At 36.2% G+C, this 18,080-nt stretch overlaps 1 protein-coding gene across 1 annotated transcript; it reads left to right on the forward strand.

The window, feature by feature from the left end:
• Positions 1-386: 386 nt before the first annotated feature.
• LOC103581555 (serine/threonine-protein kinase 33-like) lies at positions 387-18,021 on the forward strand (the record flags this gene model as incomplete). Its single annotated transcript, XM_008563363.1, has 2 exons — positions 387-584; positions 17,318-18,021. Coding segments are annotated over 2 exons (411 nt in total), but the record flags the coding sequence as incomplete, so codon positions are not given.
• Positions 18,022-18,080: the final 59 nt, after the last annotated feature.

An 18,080-nucleotide genomic window follows, 5' to 3' on the forward strand; every position in this document is an offset into this window, starting at 1 on the left:
TTTTGATGTTATATAGACTTACCCATAGCATCGGACCCACTAGTCTTTGGGCAACTTCCTTCATTCTTTCAGCCTCCCTATCAGTTTTCAAAGAATCGTGCTATAAGGAGTCTTTGGGTTCCAGGGAATTGCCTCTGCAGTGTCCTTTGAACAATCACGATACATTGTTCTTTCAAGTCTGACTATTTTCCCTCTAAGCTTTCACATATTTATAAGTGATATTATGCAAGAGGTGTGAGCTATGTCAGAACAAGAAGTGTGCTCCAATGGGCATCAGAAGTTTTTTCCATGTAAATATTATTGAATTTGGGAGAATATATTACTAAAATATGTAAGAGTCTTTTCAATAACCTAAGCTAACACTAAAAATTTATTGTTAATATTAGGGCAATACACTTTCTTCGGTGAGACCAACCAATGTATTAGAAATGATGAAAGAATGGAAAAATAACCCAGAAAGTGATGAGGAAAACATGACAAAAGAGAAGGATAATTGGTCCATTCAACAAAAGTTGAAAGTTTACGAACCCAGGGGAAATGTCCGTGATGTCAAAAATACTTCAGATGAAAAGGAGGAAAAACAGGTAGGAAGAACCAGTAAAACAAGTAGGATGTACACTTGTTCTATGTCTCCAAACTGTAAGATACCATCCCCCCTTCATAACTTGGAACAAGTTTTACAACTCTGGTATTTTTTGTTGTTGTTGCTAGTTTATAACAGAGGACTTGTATTTTATGGCAAGTGAAGTTCTTTGTGTCTCACAGGCTATCATGATTTAGTAATGTGGTCTACATGTTTATTTTAAGATTAGTGATTATGTAGAGAAGAGATCTGCAAACTTTTTTTGTAAGGAAACAAATAGTAAATATTTTAGGCTTTGTGGGCCATCATAGTCTCTGTCACAACTACTCAACTCTGATATTATAACTGAAAATAGCCATAGACAACAAACGAATGAACACATGTTCCAACTAAACATCTTTTTTTTTTTTTTTTTAACAAAAACAGATGGTATGCCAGATTTAGCCCATGGATCAAAGTTAATAATTTTGTACTTTACCGGGCTATAGAATTTGGAATGGGTTTATGTATTACCTAGAAAAAGATAATTATTACATTGTCCAGTTATTGTATTCAATTTCATGATAACCAAAACTCTATATAGGTTTATTGTTTTACCTTATTGGATCTGAATACAGTTTTATTCTTTTTGATGAATAGAATTTAGTAAAATTTTTTTTTTCCTTTTTGTCTTTTTTTTACTGACCGGTAACGGGATCGCAACCCTCGGTGTCGCGCCCATACCGGGGACCGGCATGAATTTAGTAAAATTTTGACTATTTCTAGATCATTGTCTATTATCTGGATATACTGAAAACATTTATCCAACCCCCTCCCCTTTATGGTTTCTGTGTTTGTGAAAATTTTTCTGAATTTGTTCTTCTTGTCGTTAAGTCTAATGAACATATTCTAGCTCTTCTTTAATAATCGAGCATCCTGCTGATGGGGGCTGTGTTCACCACAAGGTAGCCTCGACTTGTGAGGAGTTGCCACTTTTCGATTCTCTGAAGCCCAGAGACTGGAAGGGTTTGGTGAGGGAGTGACAGGGGATGTCCTGAGCCAGACCATGGAGGGACAGCATCACTGGCCTATACCCTTCCGTAGTAAGAATCCTGTCAGAAACTTGCAGAAAGGGACCTGGTAGAGTGATCTGTTGGTTGATTTTGATTTACTGATTGGGAACTTCACCTACTTGGTAACAAATGTCCAGATAGTAAACTTAACATAATGATTCAGATATTTTGAAATAATCATACTTTTACCTTAACATAAACATAAGCTTATTAAATTCCTTCTTCCTTTCTAGTCTGTCAACAACTCCTGTGATGCTTAGCAGTTGTGTGTATTTTATATTCTACTTAAAAATAATGTCCTAAAACCTGATGTTTGCATTTCTTATTGAACATAGTTTGAAGATTTTTCTGTTAGCTGGCTTGGCATGTTATACACACAAATACATACATATGCACACACATGCATACAAACACATACTTGCACGTATACATATACCAATACACATATATACTTGCTTCTTTGTACACATACATTATACATACATACACGTGCATCTACACATACTCATGTATATATAAATATTTTCACACATACTTTTTCAGTAGTTTTGGATTATATCTATGTCACTAAATCGGACATAAAATATTCTTGTGAACCAAATGTCTTTCACCTCCTTTTTCACTGCTCTGTCACACCTCTTCCTCTCTCCTCCCTCCCCCCAGTCCCTCCAGCAAGTCACAAAGTATTGGGACTTGCTGTTATTCTCAGCAACTTCCAGCTAGGGAACAGAAGAACTGGAATTTGAGTTGTATGTGGATTCTAGAACTAAAACCAGTGGGTTGAAATTTTAAGAATATAGGTTCAAAATTTAAGAATGTAGAATTTTAAGAATGTAGATTTGATCAATAGGAAGCACTTTTTCATAATCAGAGCTTACCAGCAATGGAAAAGGCTGGACAATGGGTAAAGCTTGCCACCCCCAGTAATTGGAAGTATTCAAGCATACTCTGGAAAGCTACTTATTGTAAATACTATAGCAGGAATTCCTGCAAAATGGGTAGGAGTTTGCCCTTGATGTCCTCTAAGGAAATTTCCCATACTTAGGTTTGGGCTATGATACCTTCAGAGAAATACTTTACCTTGTTTGGGATTTTTTCTGAAAAGTGTTGACCCTTAAAAGAAACAGACTTCTCATGCATGTAACATGTTTTTTGTAAATTTTTATAAATAAAAATGTTACTTCGTTAATTATATTGAAGTTAAGTTTATGTTAAGAAATCACTTCTGTTCTTTCAAATCTTCATTAACGATACATAGTGGAGTATAAAAATGCTGAAGAGATAGCTGAAAATAGGGTTGGCCACATCCTCTTGAGTCCACTCAGGATCATTCAGTAATTAACTTTCTAAAAAGGAAATTTAATTTTGTTAAAAATTTTCTGTTAAGGGCCGGCCCGGTGGCGCACTGGATAGTGCGCCGCTTGGGAAGCGCGGCGGCGCTCCCGCCCGAGGGTTCGGATCCCACATACAGACCGGTTCCCGCTCACTGACTGAGTGAGGCGCGGGAGCAACACCGAGGGTTGCAATCCCGTTGCCGGTCCCTGGTCCAGTACGGGGGCAACACTGAGGGTTGCGATCCGTTGCCGGACACGGAAAAAGACAAAAGACAAAAAAAAAAAATTTTTTTTCTGTTAATACTGAAATATTTTCCATGGCAAAAGTTTCGTTTCTTAAAATTATATGGGCGATTTGATGTGATAATATAATTTATACCTACTAAAGAAATATATGTGAATCTTTTTCCATTAAAATATTTGAAATTTGGCTTTAACTTAAATGAAAATCTCCTGTAAGTTCCTGTTTTCCATTGTATCATTGTTCTCTCTTGTGGAGAATCTCATAAATCCATTTATAGTTCCTGATTTTGTATTTCCCACAAGCCAGTTAATCACACATTTTAGATAAGTGTCAGAGCTCTTAACAAGCTAACGGAGAGTAAGTGAGGATTTGTTAACAACAAAAAGAAAAACACTTGAACTAAGCACCTTTCAACAATCCCTTAGTTCCAAATTCCTTGGACGTTATGGAAAAATACAGTCTGCATCTCCTCATTGTTCCTGTTTGGACTGAGGTATCACTCTATACTTTTCAAAATTTATGTTCAAAAAGTTGGCACTTAGCAATGTCCTCTTTTTCATTTCCACTTTTTAAAGATAATGGCACTCTTTGAGGACAGAAATGGTCTCTCATGTATATCTTGTTTCTTATATGCCAAGAACATTTTGATAATGTTTTGTGTTGTTAGTAACTTCTAAATTCCCTAAGACGGAGTCTTAATCTGCTGTATCTGATTGACCTGACTTTCACTCCTACAACAGCATTTGCCCGTCGTCAGATGAGACACTTGGCAGACCACTGCTTACTGCAGTAGCCTGCCTTTTAACATTAGGTCCTTGGTGATTCCTGATAAATGGTACCATACTTTCATTATTCATGAGCTCAGAAAACAAATGGAGAGAAATGCATGTCTATAATTAAAGTGCACATCCCCATAACAGTGGAGAGAGGGACTAGAATCTCTGGATGTGATAGAAGTATGTTTGCATTATAGAATTCTTGTTTCATAATGGAGAAGAAGCCTCTTACTTGTTAAATTATTTATTGAACACACTCATGAATGAACTTGCTTAATGAAAATGTAAGATTTTTGTGATTATTTTCTTTTGTGACCATTTTTTCTTGACTGAAAACATGGCTTTTATAGTATCATAGGAGATAGTACCTGTAGCAGATACTTCATTGAGGCTAGGAAGTAGAAAGGCAAGGTGGCTTAGAAGCTTTGAAGAATTGTTTTGATAAATGATATGTACTCATATAGCATTTCTTCAAAGACAAGAAATGTTTAAATTTAAATAACATACAGTTAAACACTTGAACTATGATATGTTGATGTTTCTATGAGGAAAAATGAAAAACTCAAGTTTTCTTGGTATTTTAGTTGATTAGGATAAAAATTTTTTTTCCTGAAAATTAAACTTTAGCTTTCTGAGTCCACAAGAATCAGTCATAGCATAGAAATTTGGTGGTACTTTCACAATTTTGGCACAAAATTATAAGCACAGCACTTAAAATATCATAATGGCTTAAAAGCACAGCTCTGAATCTAGGCTGCCTGGATGCAAATCCTGGCTTTGCCACTCACAAGCTTTCTGACATTGGGCATATTTCCAGGCCTTTGTTTTTCTCATCTGTAAAAGAGGAACAATAATGTCATCAACTAAGGGCTAAGTGAAATCATCCATGTAACACTCTTGGCATATGGTAAGAACTTATTAATGTTAGTTGTTAGTACTTTCATTAGTACATTACTAAATAATTTGCATAGAATATTATGAAAATTGCATGTGTTTTTCCTGGCTGTATCAAGGTTCCTGTGGGTATAGATAGGTGTGGGAATAAACTAATAAATACAGCAAGAAATATCATTTTCAAAGGTGATAAAGTGATGCTTCTAACCTCATTTGCCCTCTGAGTTCGGTGAAATTCCTAGGGTACCGTGATAGGTTGGATTGTTGTTCACAATTCTTTAATCCCTCAGTATAAGGGATTTGTACAGTCACACCTTTTGCCATGTGACTTTGCAGTTCTCCCTGCTAGAATGGATGAAAGCAATTTTCTCACCCCACTAATATTGGTGGGGTGACTTGCTTTGGCTGATGGAGTAAGGGGTATGATGTAAGCAGAGACCTTAAAAGTGTTTGCATGATTTAGCTTGCTCTCTTGCATTCCCACCACCTGCCATGAGAAGAACATGCCTGCAGAGAGCTGCAGGTCCTGGGATTCAGAAGATTTGTGGAACAGACCTGGACTCAACCCAAAGCCTGAAGTTTAGCCTGGAACAGCCAAACCCTGAAGCTAATTGGGAAAATAAATATTTGTCATCATAAGATACTGAAGTTTTTGCAGTTGTTTGTTATGTAGCTGATTAGTAAAGAGTTAACATAGCAAGCCTAAATTGCTATCCTTGAAAAGGCCTATTTGCTAGGTTGGCCCTTGTCTGGCATGTGGGAACTTAGATTTTGGGAAAGTTGCTGAAAGAATGTCTGATTGTTTCTAAACTATTTGTGGAAACAGTATTGTTTAATTGAACACCTTCTTTCCTTCTGGGAGCCTGAGATTTTAGTAGGTGCCAGGTAGAGGCTGCCTCTGTGACCAGCTCCCCCAAAAAACCCTAGGTGCTGAGTCTCTAATGAGCTTCTATGCCTGGCAGCATTTTACATGTGTTGTCACAACTTGTTGCTGGGGGAATTAAGCGCATCCTGAGTGACTCCACTGTGAGAGGACACTTAGAAGCTTGTGCCTGGGTGGTCCCCTGGACTTTGCCCTAAGCACATTCTCATCTCACTGTTTGTGCTTTGCATCCTTTGACTGTAATAGATCATAGCCCTGACTACAACTGTAGATTGAGTCTTGTGAGTCCTTCCAGTGAATCATCAAACCTTGGAGACCTGCCAAGCATAGTTGAATAACTGCTACAATAGCTGACTACTATAGGTACAAATAACTAATCGTGCTAACATGAGTCTTGATCTGTTGTTATTTGTCCGAATGCTGTTTGGAGCGCCAGTTGTTGGTTTGGATTCATTGGGGGGTCTCATAATCAACAAGGCTTTTGTTCTAAAGGGACCTTTTATCCCTACTTCTGCTTCCACACAAGAGCTTCTTGTATAAGGCTTAAGTTTCACCACAGGCTTAGCCAGACTCCCATAGTTGAAGGGATACATTGGTGAATCATTTACATTATTTCCGTACCCTTCCAAGCCTGGCCTTTGTTCTGCTCCTCTTAGGACCTGTAGCTGTTTGGCTCTGCTGTGCATATACTTTCTCTATGGAGAACCACCCCACTGGGTTGGGTTATAACCAATATTGCTTCAACTCAAATGTGTTAGTTTGGGTCCATTCATCTCTGACCCTGCCTTTATGCTATAATTGTTACACATATTACACCTACATAATTATAAACCCCACAAAACAAAGTTATAATTTTTGCTTTAAACTTTCGTGTTATTTTCAAGAAATTAAGAGGGAAAATTGTCTCTCATGTTTTTCCAGATATTTACCATTTCTGATGTTTTTCTTTCCTTCCTAGAAATCAAAGTTTCCATCTGGTATCGTTCCCCTTCAGCCTGATGAGCTTCCTTTGCATTTCTTGTATTGCACATCTGCTGGTGACGGATTCTCAGTTTTCTTTGATCTGAAAATGTCTTTATTTGGCCTTAAGTTTTGAAAGGTATCTTCTCTGTTTATGGAATTCTGGTCTGACAGGATTTGTTGGTTCACACTTAAAGATGTTCCACTGTCTTCCACTTTTTCTGATGAGGAGTCAGTGGTTATTTGAAATGTTCTTTCCTTATATATGTTGTGTCTCTTTTCTCTGGTGCTTTCAAGATTTTCTCATTATCATTGGTTTTCAGCAGTTTGACAATGATATTGCTAAGCATTTTCTCCTTCACATTTACCCTGCTTGGGGTTTGCTGAGCTTCGTGAATCTGTGAATTTGTATCTTCAGCCACTCTTGGGAAATTTTGTCATTTTCTTTTTCTTATTTTTATCTGAGACTCCAGTTACTCATATGTTAGGCAGTTTGATATTGTTCTATATAGGTCCCTGAGGCTCTGTTCATTTTTTCAGTTTTTTTTCTATCTCTTCTTTACACTAGATACTTTCTATTGATCTTTCTTTAGGTTTACTGGCTCTTATTAATGACCTAAACTTATATGAAATGGTCAAATTCCTTTAAAAAAATACCAGAACAGATAAACAAAAATAGAATATCTGAATGGTTTTGTATTTATTTAAAAAATCAAATCTGTAATTAAGAACATTTCTATAAAGAAAGCTTTGTTCCCATATGATTTTACTGGTTAATTCTTTTAAATATTTAAAGAAGAAATACGAGAAAACATACACAGACTCTTGAGAATATTTCCCAACTCCCAATTTATAAGGTAAGCATAATGTTAATACCAAGACATGACAAGGATATTACAAGAAGAGAAAATTATTGGTATCTCTTATAAATATAGACACAAAAATCCCAAACTTTATATTAGCAAACTGAATCCAGATATATATAAAAAGGTTAATGCATCAAGTGTGCAGTATATTACATGAATACAGGTTTGGATTAACATCCAAAAATCAACCAATGTAATTCACTATATTAATAGTAGAGGAGAAAAGCCATATAATTACCTCAATAATTTTGAAAAAAATATTTGATAAAATTCAACAGTCAAACATGAGAAAACCTTGGACAAGGGGCATAAAGAATAATTATGATTTGTAACAATATATATGCTAGTAATATTGATTTAATCAACATATCTCAATGTTGAACCCCCAAAATATCAATTTTGATTCAATAAATAATTTTTTTTAAAAAAGAAAAGAAAACCCTCAGCAGACTAGGAAGAGAAAGGAACTTCTTTTACATAATAAGAGATTTTACAGAAACCCCTCACAACAATTTTGATTCAATAAATAAATTTTTTAAAAAAAGAAAAGAAAACCCTCAGCAGACTAGGAAGAGAAAGGAACTTCTTTTACATAATAAGAGATTTTACAGAAACCCCTCACAAACCCAAAACTAAACTAGTATCATTCTTAATGGTGAAATATCGACTACTTTCCCACTAACGATAGTAGAAAGACAAGGATGTACTCTCTCACTGCTTCTCTTCAACATTGTACTAGAGATCCTAGCCAATGCAACAGGGCAAGTAAAAGAAATAAAACTATATAAATTGGAAAGAAAGGATAAAACTTTTTATTTGCAGATGACAAAATTGTATACATAGAAAGTCCCAAGTAATCTACTGAAAGTGAATTAAGGAGCAAGCTCTGTATGCAAAAATTAATGCAAATGAACAATTGGAAAACAAAATTTTTAATTACCACTTATAGTATCACAAAACAGAGCACTTAGTGATAAATATAACAAAATAGGTACAGAATATATATATCAAAATCCATGAAATATTGTTGAGCAGAATTGAAGAAGATTGAAATATATGGAGAGATATACCATGGATTGGAATATTTGGTACTGTTAAGATGTCAATTCACCCCAGATTGATTGATAACTTTAAACCAATCTCAGTTGAAATCTAGAGCACTTGCATTTTTGGTAGGAACAGACAAAATGATTCTAAAATTTATTTGGAAATACATAAGACCTAGAACAGCTACATTAATCTGAAAAGAACAAAGGTAAAGGCCTTATATAGCTACAGTAATCTATACAATGTGGTATTGGTGTAAAGATAGACACATAGATCAATGGAACAAAATAGAGAGTCTAGAAATAGACCCACACTTGTGTGGTTAGTTGATTTTTGACGGATATTTCAAAGTAATTCAGTGGGGAAAGGATAGTGTTTTCAACAAATAGTGCCAGAACAATAGGATATCTATATGAGAAAAAAATGAGCTTTGATCCCCTAGCTAAAAATATACACAAAAATGTACAATGTGGTATTGATGTAAAGATAGACACATAGATCAATGGAACAAAATAGAGAGTCTAGAAATAGACCCACACTTGTGTGGTTAGTTGATTTTTGGCGGATATTTCAAAGTAATTCAATGGGGAAAGGATGGTGTTTTCAACAAATAGTGCCAGAACAATAGGATATCTATATGAGAAAAAAATGAGCTTTGATCCCCTAGCTAAAAATATACACAAAAATTAGTTTGAGATAGTAGACCTAAATCTAAAACCTAAACTATAACACTCTTAGGAGAAAACAGAGACTATCTTCCCTTCAGGGGGTGGTCAAAGATTTTTTAGAACATAGAAAGCACGTTTAAAAACTGATAAAATGGGCTTCATAAAAACTATACATTTGCTCATTAAAAGCATATGAAAAAAAGGAATAAGCTGGCCACAGATAGTAAGTAAATATTCACAGTAAATATATCTGACAAAGGACTTGTCTCCAGAATATAGAGACAATTCCTACAAGGCAACCCAATTTTTAAAATAGTCATACCTTCACAGCCACTTCATATAATGTGTGGTAGTGAATAAGCATATGAAAAGATCATTAGTCATCAGGAAAATGCAAAGTAAGGCCACAATGAGCTATTACTACATACTTTCTAGAATGGCCAAAGTTAAAGACTGGCAAGTCCACGGGCCGGCCCATGGCTCACTCAGGAGAGTGCGGTGCTGTTAACACCAAGGCCACAGGTTCAGATCCTATATAGGGATGGCCGGTTGGCTCACTAGCTGAGCGTGGTGTTGACAACACCAAGCCAAGGGTTAAGATCCCCTTACCGGTCATCTTTAAAAAAAAAAATACTGGCAAGTCCAAATATTGGCAAGGATGTTGGACAACTAGAATTTTCCCACATTGCTGATAGGAATACAAAATGGTATAGTCCTTTCAGAATACATTTTGGCAGCTGGTTATAAAGTTAAGCATTCACTTACCATTTACCCAGCAATCTCAAATTCACAAAAATATTTTTAAGATATGTTTGTAGCAGCTTTATATATAAGCAGTCTAAAACTAGAAACAACCCAAATGTCCATTAACAGAAGAATGCATAAACAAATTGTGGTATATTCATATAATGGAATACTACTTGGCAAGAAAAAAGGAGTGAATTACTGATACATGGTTGAATCTAAAAACTTTTGTTTCAGTAGTATGAGAATCTACTCAATAAAAATTTCAATTAAAATGTTAAGTAAAAGAAGTTAGATTCACAAGAGTGCATATTGTGCTCTTTTTTTTTTTATTTATATGAAGCTTTAGAAAAGGCAAAAATAATTTATGTTGAAAAAAATCAGAACAGTTGTGGCCCCAGGATAAGATGGTTGATGAGGGTATGACATGAGAGAACTTTCTGCGGAATTGTTCTATTTCTTGATTGCAGTGTTAGTTATACAGGTCTGTGCATTTGTCAAAACTCATCAAACTGTACACTTGAGATTTGTGTATTCTACTATATATAGATTAGACTTTAGTTACAAGGAAAAGAAAGATATTTACATCTTTCTATACTTTGCAGGCTAGATTACATTTTTATTAACTCCATACAAGACCCAGATCTTTATGTGGGTAACCTTAAAAAAGAAGTTTGTGTATTCAGAAATTGATTTCTCCTCTTCCTCTTGCTTCTCTTTCCCTTATTTCTTGCTTTTGAAAACCACAGGAATGTAAATGAAGGTGGGTGACCACTGTACTATAAGCAGAACTATAACAGAAAAATTATATCAGAATTTTGTCATTTGGACCTTATGCAGGCCTATAATTTGAATGTGTGACTCTAGAAATGGTTGCTATGGTGATAAACCATTTTACTTAAATAGCATGTATTTTAGTAAAAATTCAGAGAAATGGTAACAGTTTCTAGTAATCATGCACTGGTATTAGCTTGCAGGGATATGCCGAGAGCTTACAGGCTTTGCATCCATTATCACTAGATAAGTTCATCAGGTTAAAGTTATGCCAATGAATAATGAAATATGTATATTTAGCCCAATTTTCTTGTTACATATCTCCTCCTGCACACATGGAGTCCCCTTTTCAAGATTAATAATATGAGCTGGAGAAATCAGGCTAAGGGTACTGAATGACAAAAAGGTGAAACTGGAGGGAGCCTTTTAACTCCATACAAGACCCAGATCTTTATGTGGGTAACCTTAAAAAAGAAGTTTGTGTATTCAGAAATTGATTTCTCCTCTTCCTCTTGCTTCTCTTTCCCTTATTTCTTGCTTTTGAAAACCACAGGAATGTAAATGAAGGTGGGTGACCACTGTACTATAAGCAGAACTATAACAGAAAAATTATATCAGAATTTTGTCATTTGGACCTTATGCAGGCCTATAATTTGAATGTGTGACTCTAGAAATGGTTGCTATGGTGATAAACCATTTTACTTAAATAGCATGTATTTTAGTAAAAATTCAGAGAAATGGTAACAGTTTCTAGTAATCATGCACTGGTATTAGCTTGCAGGGATATGCCGAGAGCTTACAGGCTTTGCATCCATTATCACTAGATAAGTTCATCAGGTTAAAGTTATGCCAGTGAATAATGAAATATGTATTTTTAGCCCAATTTTCTTGTTACATATCTCCTCTTGCACACATGGAGTCCCCTTTTCAAGATTAATAATATGAGCTGGAGAAATCAGGCTAAGGGTACTGAATGACAAAAAGGTGAAACTGGAGGGAGCCTTGTAAGGTCATCTTCCCCATCATTTGCCTCCAGCAGGACTGACTATTCTTCACTTGCCCCAAATGGTAAGAATTTGTCAAAGATGAAGAACAATAGACTTGCTACTTAAGGCAGCCCGTGGAGCAACCGTCTTGACTGACTGCAGCACCCAGAGATGCCATCTAGCTCCACAGTGCTGAAATCTTCTCCCTTCTTTATTTTATAGATTTTGATTATATATCTCCTCTTACTCTTTATCCTTTTAGACTGAAGAGCTCTCTTATAAAGAAACCTCCAGTCCTTAATCATATGAGTAGCCTGTCTGTAAACCTTCTGTGGTCCCTTTATATCTGTTCAAGCTGGTTGCAGTCTTTCAAGTATGAATTCATCACAATTTTATGTAAGGATTGAAGAGGTTTTTTCTTTTATTTCTAAGAAGCTTTCTGATGACAGCCAGGTTTTCTTGACCACTGTGCAGTGGGTACATTAGACCAGTATCTTCAGAGAACAGTCTTTAGTGATTTTTAAATTCTCCCTTGGATTGATAAAGGGATGGCCAACTGTATCGTAATGATCATTTAGAACCTTTCCCCTTAGAACTCAATATTGAAATTCCTCTGTCATCTTTCTCCCCATTTGTACAGTCTTATGGGAACTCATCACCTTCTATTTGCCTTTCATGACCTGGAAGATCTATAGCCTTGGCAATTTCACTTTTCATTTCTCTGTTCTATTACTTACGAAACTGTAAAATTACATCAGTGACAGCATAGATCCCCGAGGAATCCCACCAGCTATGAGAGAAGAAAAAGAGAAACCCAAAACTTAGATAATCTATAACCTAACAAAAGAAATCCCTGAAAATTAAGATTTGTTCATATTCCTAGAAAAAGCCTGGAAGCTGGAATTTGCCTTGGCCATTTATGTTCCAAGGAGATGAGAGGCTTGGCTCTTTGTGAAGAAAACTACAGCTCTGCCTAAAGGGCATGCTGGTAGCCATTCTGCGTCCATGTTCTGTATATTAGTCCATTTTGTGTTGCTATAACAGAATACCTAAAATTGGGTGATTTATAAAGAAAAATGACATTTATTTGGCTTACGATTCTGGGACAGCTGCATCTGGTGTGGGCCTCGGGCTGCTTCTACTCATGGTGGAAAAAGACAGCCAGCAGTGGGTATAAGCAGATCACATGGTGAGAGGAAGTGAGAGAGAGAGAGCAAAGAGGAGGTGCCAGGGTCTTTTTAATAACCAGCTCTTGTGGGAACTAATAGAGTGAGATCTCACTTAGTCACCCCTGCCCCCCAACTCCCGGGAGAGTGTTAATCCATTCATGAGGGATCCCCGCCCCCATGACTCAAACAGCTCCCAACACTACCACACTGGGGATCTGATTTCCACATGAATTTTGGCAGGGACAACACATCCAAACTCTATCATTCTGTTAGCTTCAGAGAATAGTTTCAACGAGGGATATTGGGGGTGGTCTGAGACTCTTTAGAAAAACTGTTGGGGTTCTGCTTCTAAACAATGGCATTCTAAACTTAATACAACTGCAAATTAGCAAAGGGAAATGGTAAGGTACACACAACACACAGTATTTTCCTAGGTAAACCCATATGTACAAAAGCTTCTAAGCATTTGTAGTAAACATTTGCATAAAGATAAGTAGATTTGCATTAATGTTACCAGGGAGTAAGTTTGAGGCCTATTTTGGAGCTCAATTAAAATATGTTTGATTATATTAGTTTTAACATGTATTAAACACCAAATTGACAAAGAAGTAAGAAAACAGTTACTCTTATTTGCTGCTGGTAAGAGTACTAGTTGGTACAACTGCAAAAGAAGATAGTAAGGTGATATCTCTCAGAATTATAAATCCATATACTTTTAGGAATTTCACTTTTAAAATACATATTCTGTAGATATATTTACACATGTACAAAATGATACAGGTACAAGACTATTCTCAGTAACATTATTTGTACTAGTAAAAGATTGGAAGAAACCTGAATGTCCATTGTGGAGGGACTGGCTAAATAAACTGTAATACACCTAAATAAGAGAACACTACATAGCCAGACAAAATGAGGATTCTTTTCGTGAATTGACATGGAATGATGTACAAGATAATTGTGAATTAAAAAAAAATCAAGGTGTAAAATAATGTTTACAGTGGGCTACTGTTTGTATTAAAAAAGGGGGAAGGAAGCATGTCTATAGATGGATTAGGTTGAACCATGAGAATTTACCATTATTAGACTATTTTGACCTGCAACTAATGGAAATGATAATGGAATGACAACCAATTCCATTTGGTTTCATGTAACATTTGCTTGAAGATGCAAAAAATCTCTCTGCAAGTGTACACTATAAATTGACAATATTGGTTGTCTTTGATGGGGGCAGATCTGAGTTATCCAAGGGACAATGATTTTGAACATTGTGAATATTAAATTATGAGAATGTACTACCTATTTAAAAAATAAATCACTAAAATTATAAATAAATAAATGTGGCTGAGGAATATCATTTTCTCATTTTGCTACAGAATGAAACAGAAATATCATGTTTTTACACTGAAGCCACTAAACATTTTTGTTTAGTTCCCTTTTTCCTTCCACTTTGTCAGAAAATTCTGAGAATTATCTGAAGATATTGCATCCAAGAATAAAATACCAGAGCCTGTAGAGTTTTGGGAAAAAAAAGGAAAAAAAAAAATACACCACTAATCCTGACCATGGATACCGTTTTGAGTATTTCTACCTGGTGACTGCAACTTCCGAGTCTACTTTCATGACTCAAGTACATTAACAAATGGAATAGTGAAGGAGAATAGAAACATTAAGCCAGATATGAATATGAGCACATTAAAAAGAAAATGACTGAATCTCTATCCCTATTTTATAGAATATTAGTTGTAGGGACATGTTGGAAAACTTTTCCTCAGCTTCTTAGATAATAACTCAAAATCTTAGTAGAAATGTCAGAATATGAGCACATTAAAAAGAAAATGACTGAATCTCTATCCCTATTTTATAGAATATTAGTTGTAGTGGACATGTTGGAAAACTTTTCCTCAGCTTCTTAGATAATAACTCAAAATCCTAGTAGAAATGTCAGAAGAGAGAGAGAGTTACACTTAGATTCACCTTTTAATAGGATTTGTATAAAAAGTTAATTAAATTTTATGAATTGAAATTTCCAAGATAGGTTCCATGTCTTAGGGACTAGAACTGTACTAAATAAAGCAACTTGTCCTCAGCCAGATACTAGAATATCAGGGGTGCTGTACCCTCACCCAATTGCTGAACATAAGGCATTTTCAATGAGAGTATACAACCTATAGTAATGAATGTTAAAGGATTTTAAATATTTTCTACTTCTGGAAAGAATACACAGAGAAGTAACCCAGAAATTTTCTTGGGGAGAAAAAAAAACTAAAGAAACACGTTTTTACATTTCAAAATTTATACAGATTAATTAATTTATATTTATACATAAATTAATTTATACAAATTTATTTTTCAAGGTAAAAAATGATTAATCATTATATGCTCAAGAATTAGTACACACTGTTATAAAGTCAGATGTGAGTGATGTTCTGAAGAAGCACACACTTAAGGGCTGTCTGCAATAAGCAAACATCAGGTAGATAGTCTCTTTCTTGAGATATAGGTACCAAAAAGTGTAAGTGACCTGAAGTTTTGCTGCAGCCATGGGAAGTCAGTTATTCATTGGGCAAATATATGTTAAATACCTACTAATATATAAATATATTATGTATAAATGTGATCATTGTATCACAAGAGCCTGAATGATCAAAGAAACACCAGATTCATTTGTTACATGTTGGATTAGTCCATTTCTGTTGCTTTAACAGAATACCTGAAACTGGGTAATTTGTGAAGAAACAATGTTTATTGCTTACAGTTTCAGAGGCTGGGAAGTCCAAAGTCCAGGGAACACATCTGGTGAGGGCCTTGGTGGTGGTGGCTCTACAACGATGCAACATATCACATGGGGAATATGGCATGAGCAGAGAGAGCTAAACTTCTCACTTGCTCTCCTAATAAAGCCATCGTAACCATGACCTCCATTAAACCATCAATGGATTAATCCATTCACTAGGGCATGGTCCTCATGATCTAATCACCTCTTAAAGGACCGTCCTTTCAATACCATAATAGGATTTCCCACCCTCTTAACACTGTCACAGTGGGGATTAAACTTCCAATCATGAGCTTTGGGGAGACAAATATATCCAAAGTATATCACATGTAATCTTTTTTTTTTTTTTTTTTTTTCCTTTTTGTCTTTTTCTGTGTCCGGCAACGGATCGCAACCCTCAGTGTCGCCCCCGTACCGGACCGGGACCGGCAACGGGATCGCAACCCTCGGTGTTGCTCCCGCGCCTCGCTCAGCCAGTGAGCGGGAACCGGTCTGTATGTGGGATCCGAACCCTCGGTGGGAGCGCCGCCGCGCTTCTCAAGCGGCGCACTATAGCAGTGCACCACCGGGCCGGCCCATCACATGTAATCTTTAACATTCTTTGAAGATTGTTAACCTGATCATTAACCCAAGTGTACCCTTTTGTTAACCAGAGTACTAAACTTGCGAGCCCTTTCCCATATCATTCTGTGTAAATGATAGCTTGCTGTATCTATACCCCCATGTCTTGGCCATTGGCCTTGACCTTGTAGGTCTTCTGAGACATTCTCTGCTCTTTTAAAAATTCTGTACTCGGCTTCATTTAATTAAAAGTGATCACTTTAAAAATGGGCATAAGGTCAAAATGGACTCTGCTTCCCTCGTGACAGCAGGATTCAAGACCATTTTCTCCTCCACTGTGGAGTGAGGTGATCTGAGAAAATACAATTGCCTATTAAAATTCCTTCTGCTTGTTTCGTGCTTTAAAGCTCATGCAACACTTTCATGGTTACCTCCTCAGCTCATTCTCATAATAACCCCTTATAGTAAATGTGCAAATATTATTTCCCCCCATTTCACAATGAGAATCAAGACTCAAAGAGATCTACAGAACTGCCCAAGTAGTGTGACTGGGATTAGAAGCCAGTTCCTGAAATCAATGCAGAAGAATAGTGAGAATGTGAGAGTGGGCCATATACAGCAAATTTGTACCCAGGCTAGAAAGAGTAATCATGATGTGCTTGTCAGGGTATCCACACAAATATCAACGCCTGTCTAGAAATCTGTAAAGATGAAATGAGATGAGTACAGTTATGTCTAAGTGGACTTCCCTGTACAAATGTTACCAAACGTTTACTTTCGGTAAAGTTTGTTGCACACCAAACACTAAATAATTCAATTTTCTGGAAGGTACTAAAGGAACTTACTTTGGCATTTAATAATAATTTACAATGTGACTAGTTTATATCCCATATGCTCCTAATTTCAAATCCTGGACAACTTTGTAGTTCCTTGCTCCTTTGCATTGGTGTATATTGCTTTGTATCTGAAAATTAATCCAGGCCTTTTCTTTTATTTATAGTCCACCGCTTATGAAGAGAAATTTCTTGCAACCAGTAAGAAGGCAAATGTGAACAACTTTGACATGTGCTCTTCCAGTTCCATGTCTAGCAAGCTCCTTCCAGTTGAACTCAAGGGAGAAACAGAGAAAACCTCTATGACTCAAAGCCAAGGAATAGCAACCAAATGTACTGCTAAATCTACTGCCCTGCTTAAAACCCCCAAAAAACTCTAAGCTTCCCTCCAATGCTGAACAGTACAAAAACAAAGCTGCTCTTTCTAGTGCTAAAGTGAGGGTATATAAGGGGAAAAGGACAGTGCTGTGCCAAGCTTTTAGCCTTTTAGCTCCGCTGAGCCCTGTCATGTGTCTGCACCAGTTTCGAACTGAAGCTAGTTATCTCCAAAGCAGCATAAACTGCACATGATACTAAAGGACAGCCACCAACAGGCTTGACAGTGGGCTGCAGCTGAAGTCCACTTAAGATGTATGTGAGGGTTGTTTAGCAGGGAACATGCCCTCGATGCAAGCCTGTGGAATACTTGCTCAGTTTCACTTCAAATTCTTATATTTAGGCACAGTTATTTGTAGGGGAAAACAAAAGGCCAAATATGGTAATGGAGGTTCCAAATAATTATGTGCACTTTGCACTAAAGGCTTTCTTAGAAAATTACCAATAAACTTGCCAAAGGCATTACTGCAGAAGTGCTTCAGTCATTCACATGTGTTGCTATAGATTGTAAGACAACTTATTTTAAGCATAGAAAAATAAGAGATTTTGTAACTG

Source organism: Galeopterus variegatus, unplaced genomic scaffold (genome assembly GCF_000696425.1).
Source record: "Galeopterus variegatus unplaced genomic scaffold, G_variegatus-3.0.2 Scaffold13333, whole genome shotgun sequence".
Taxonomy (NCBI): domain Eukaryota; kingdom Metazoa; phylum Chordata; class Mammalia; order Dermoptera; family Cynocephalidae; genus Galeopterus; species Galeopterus variegatus.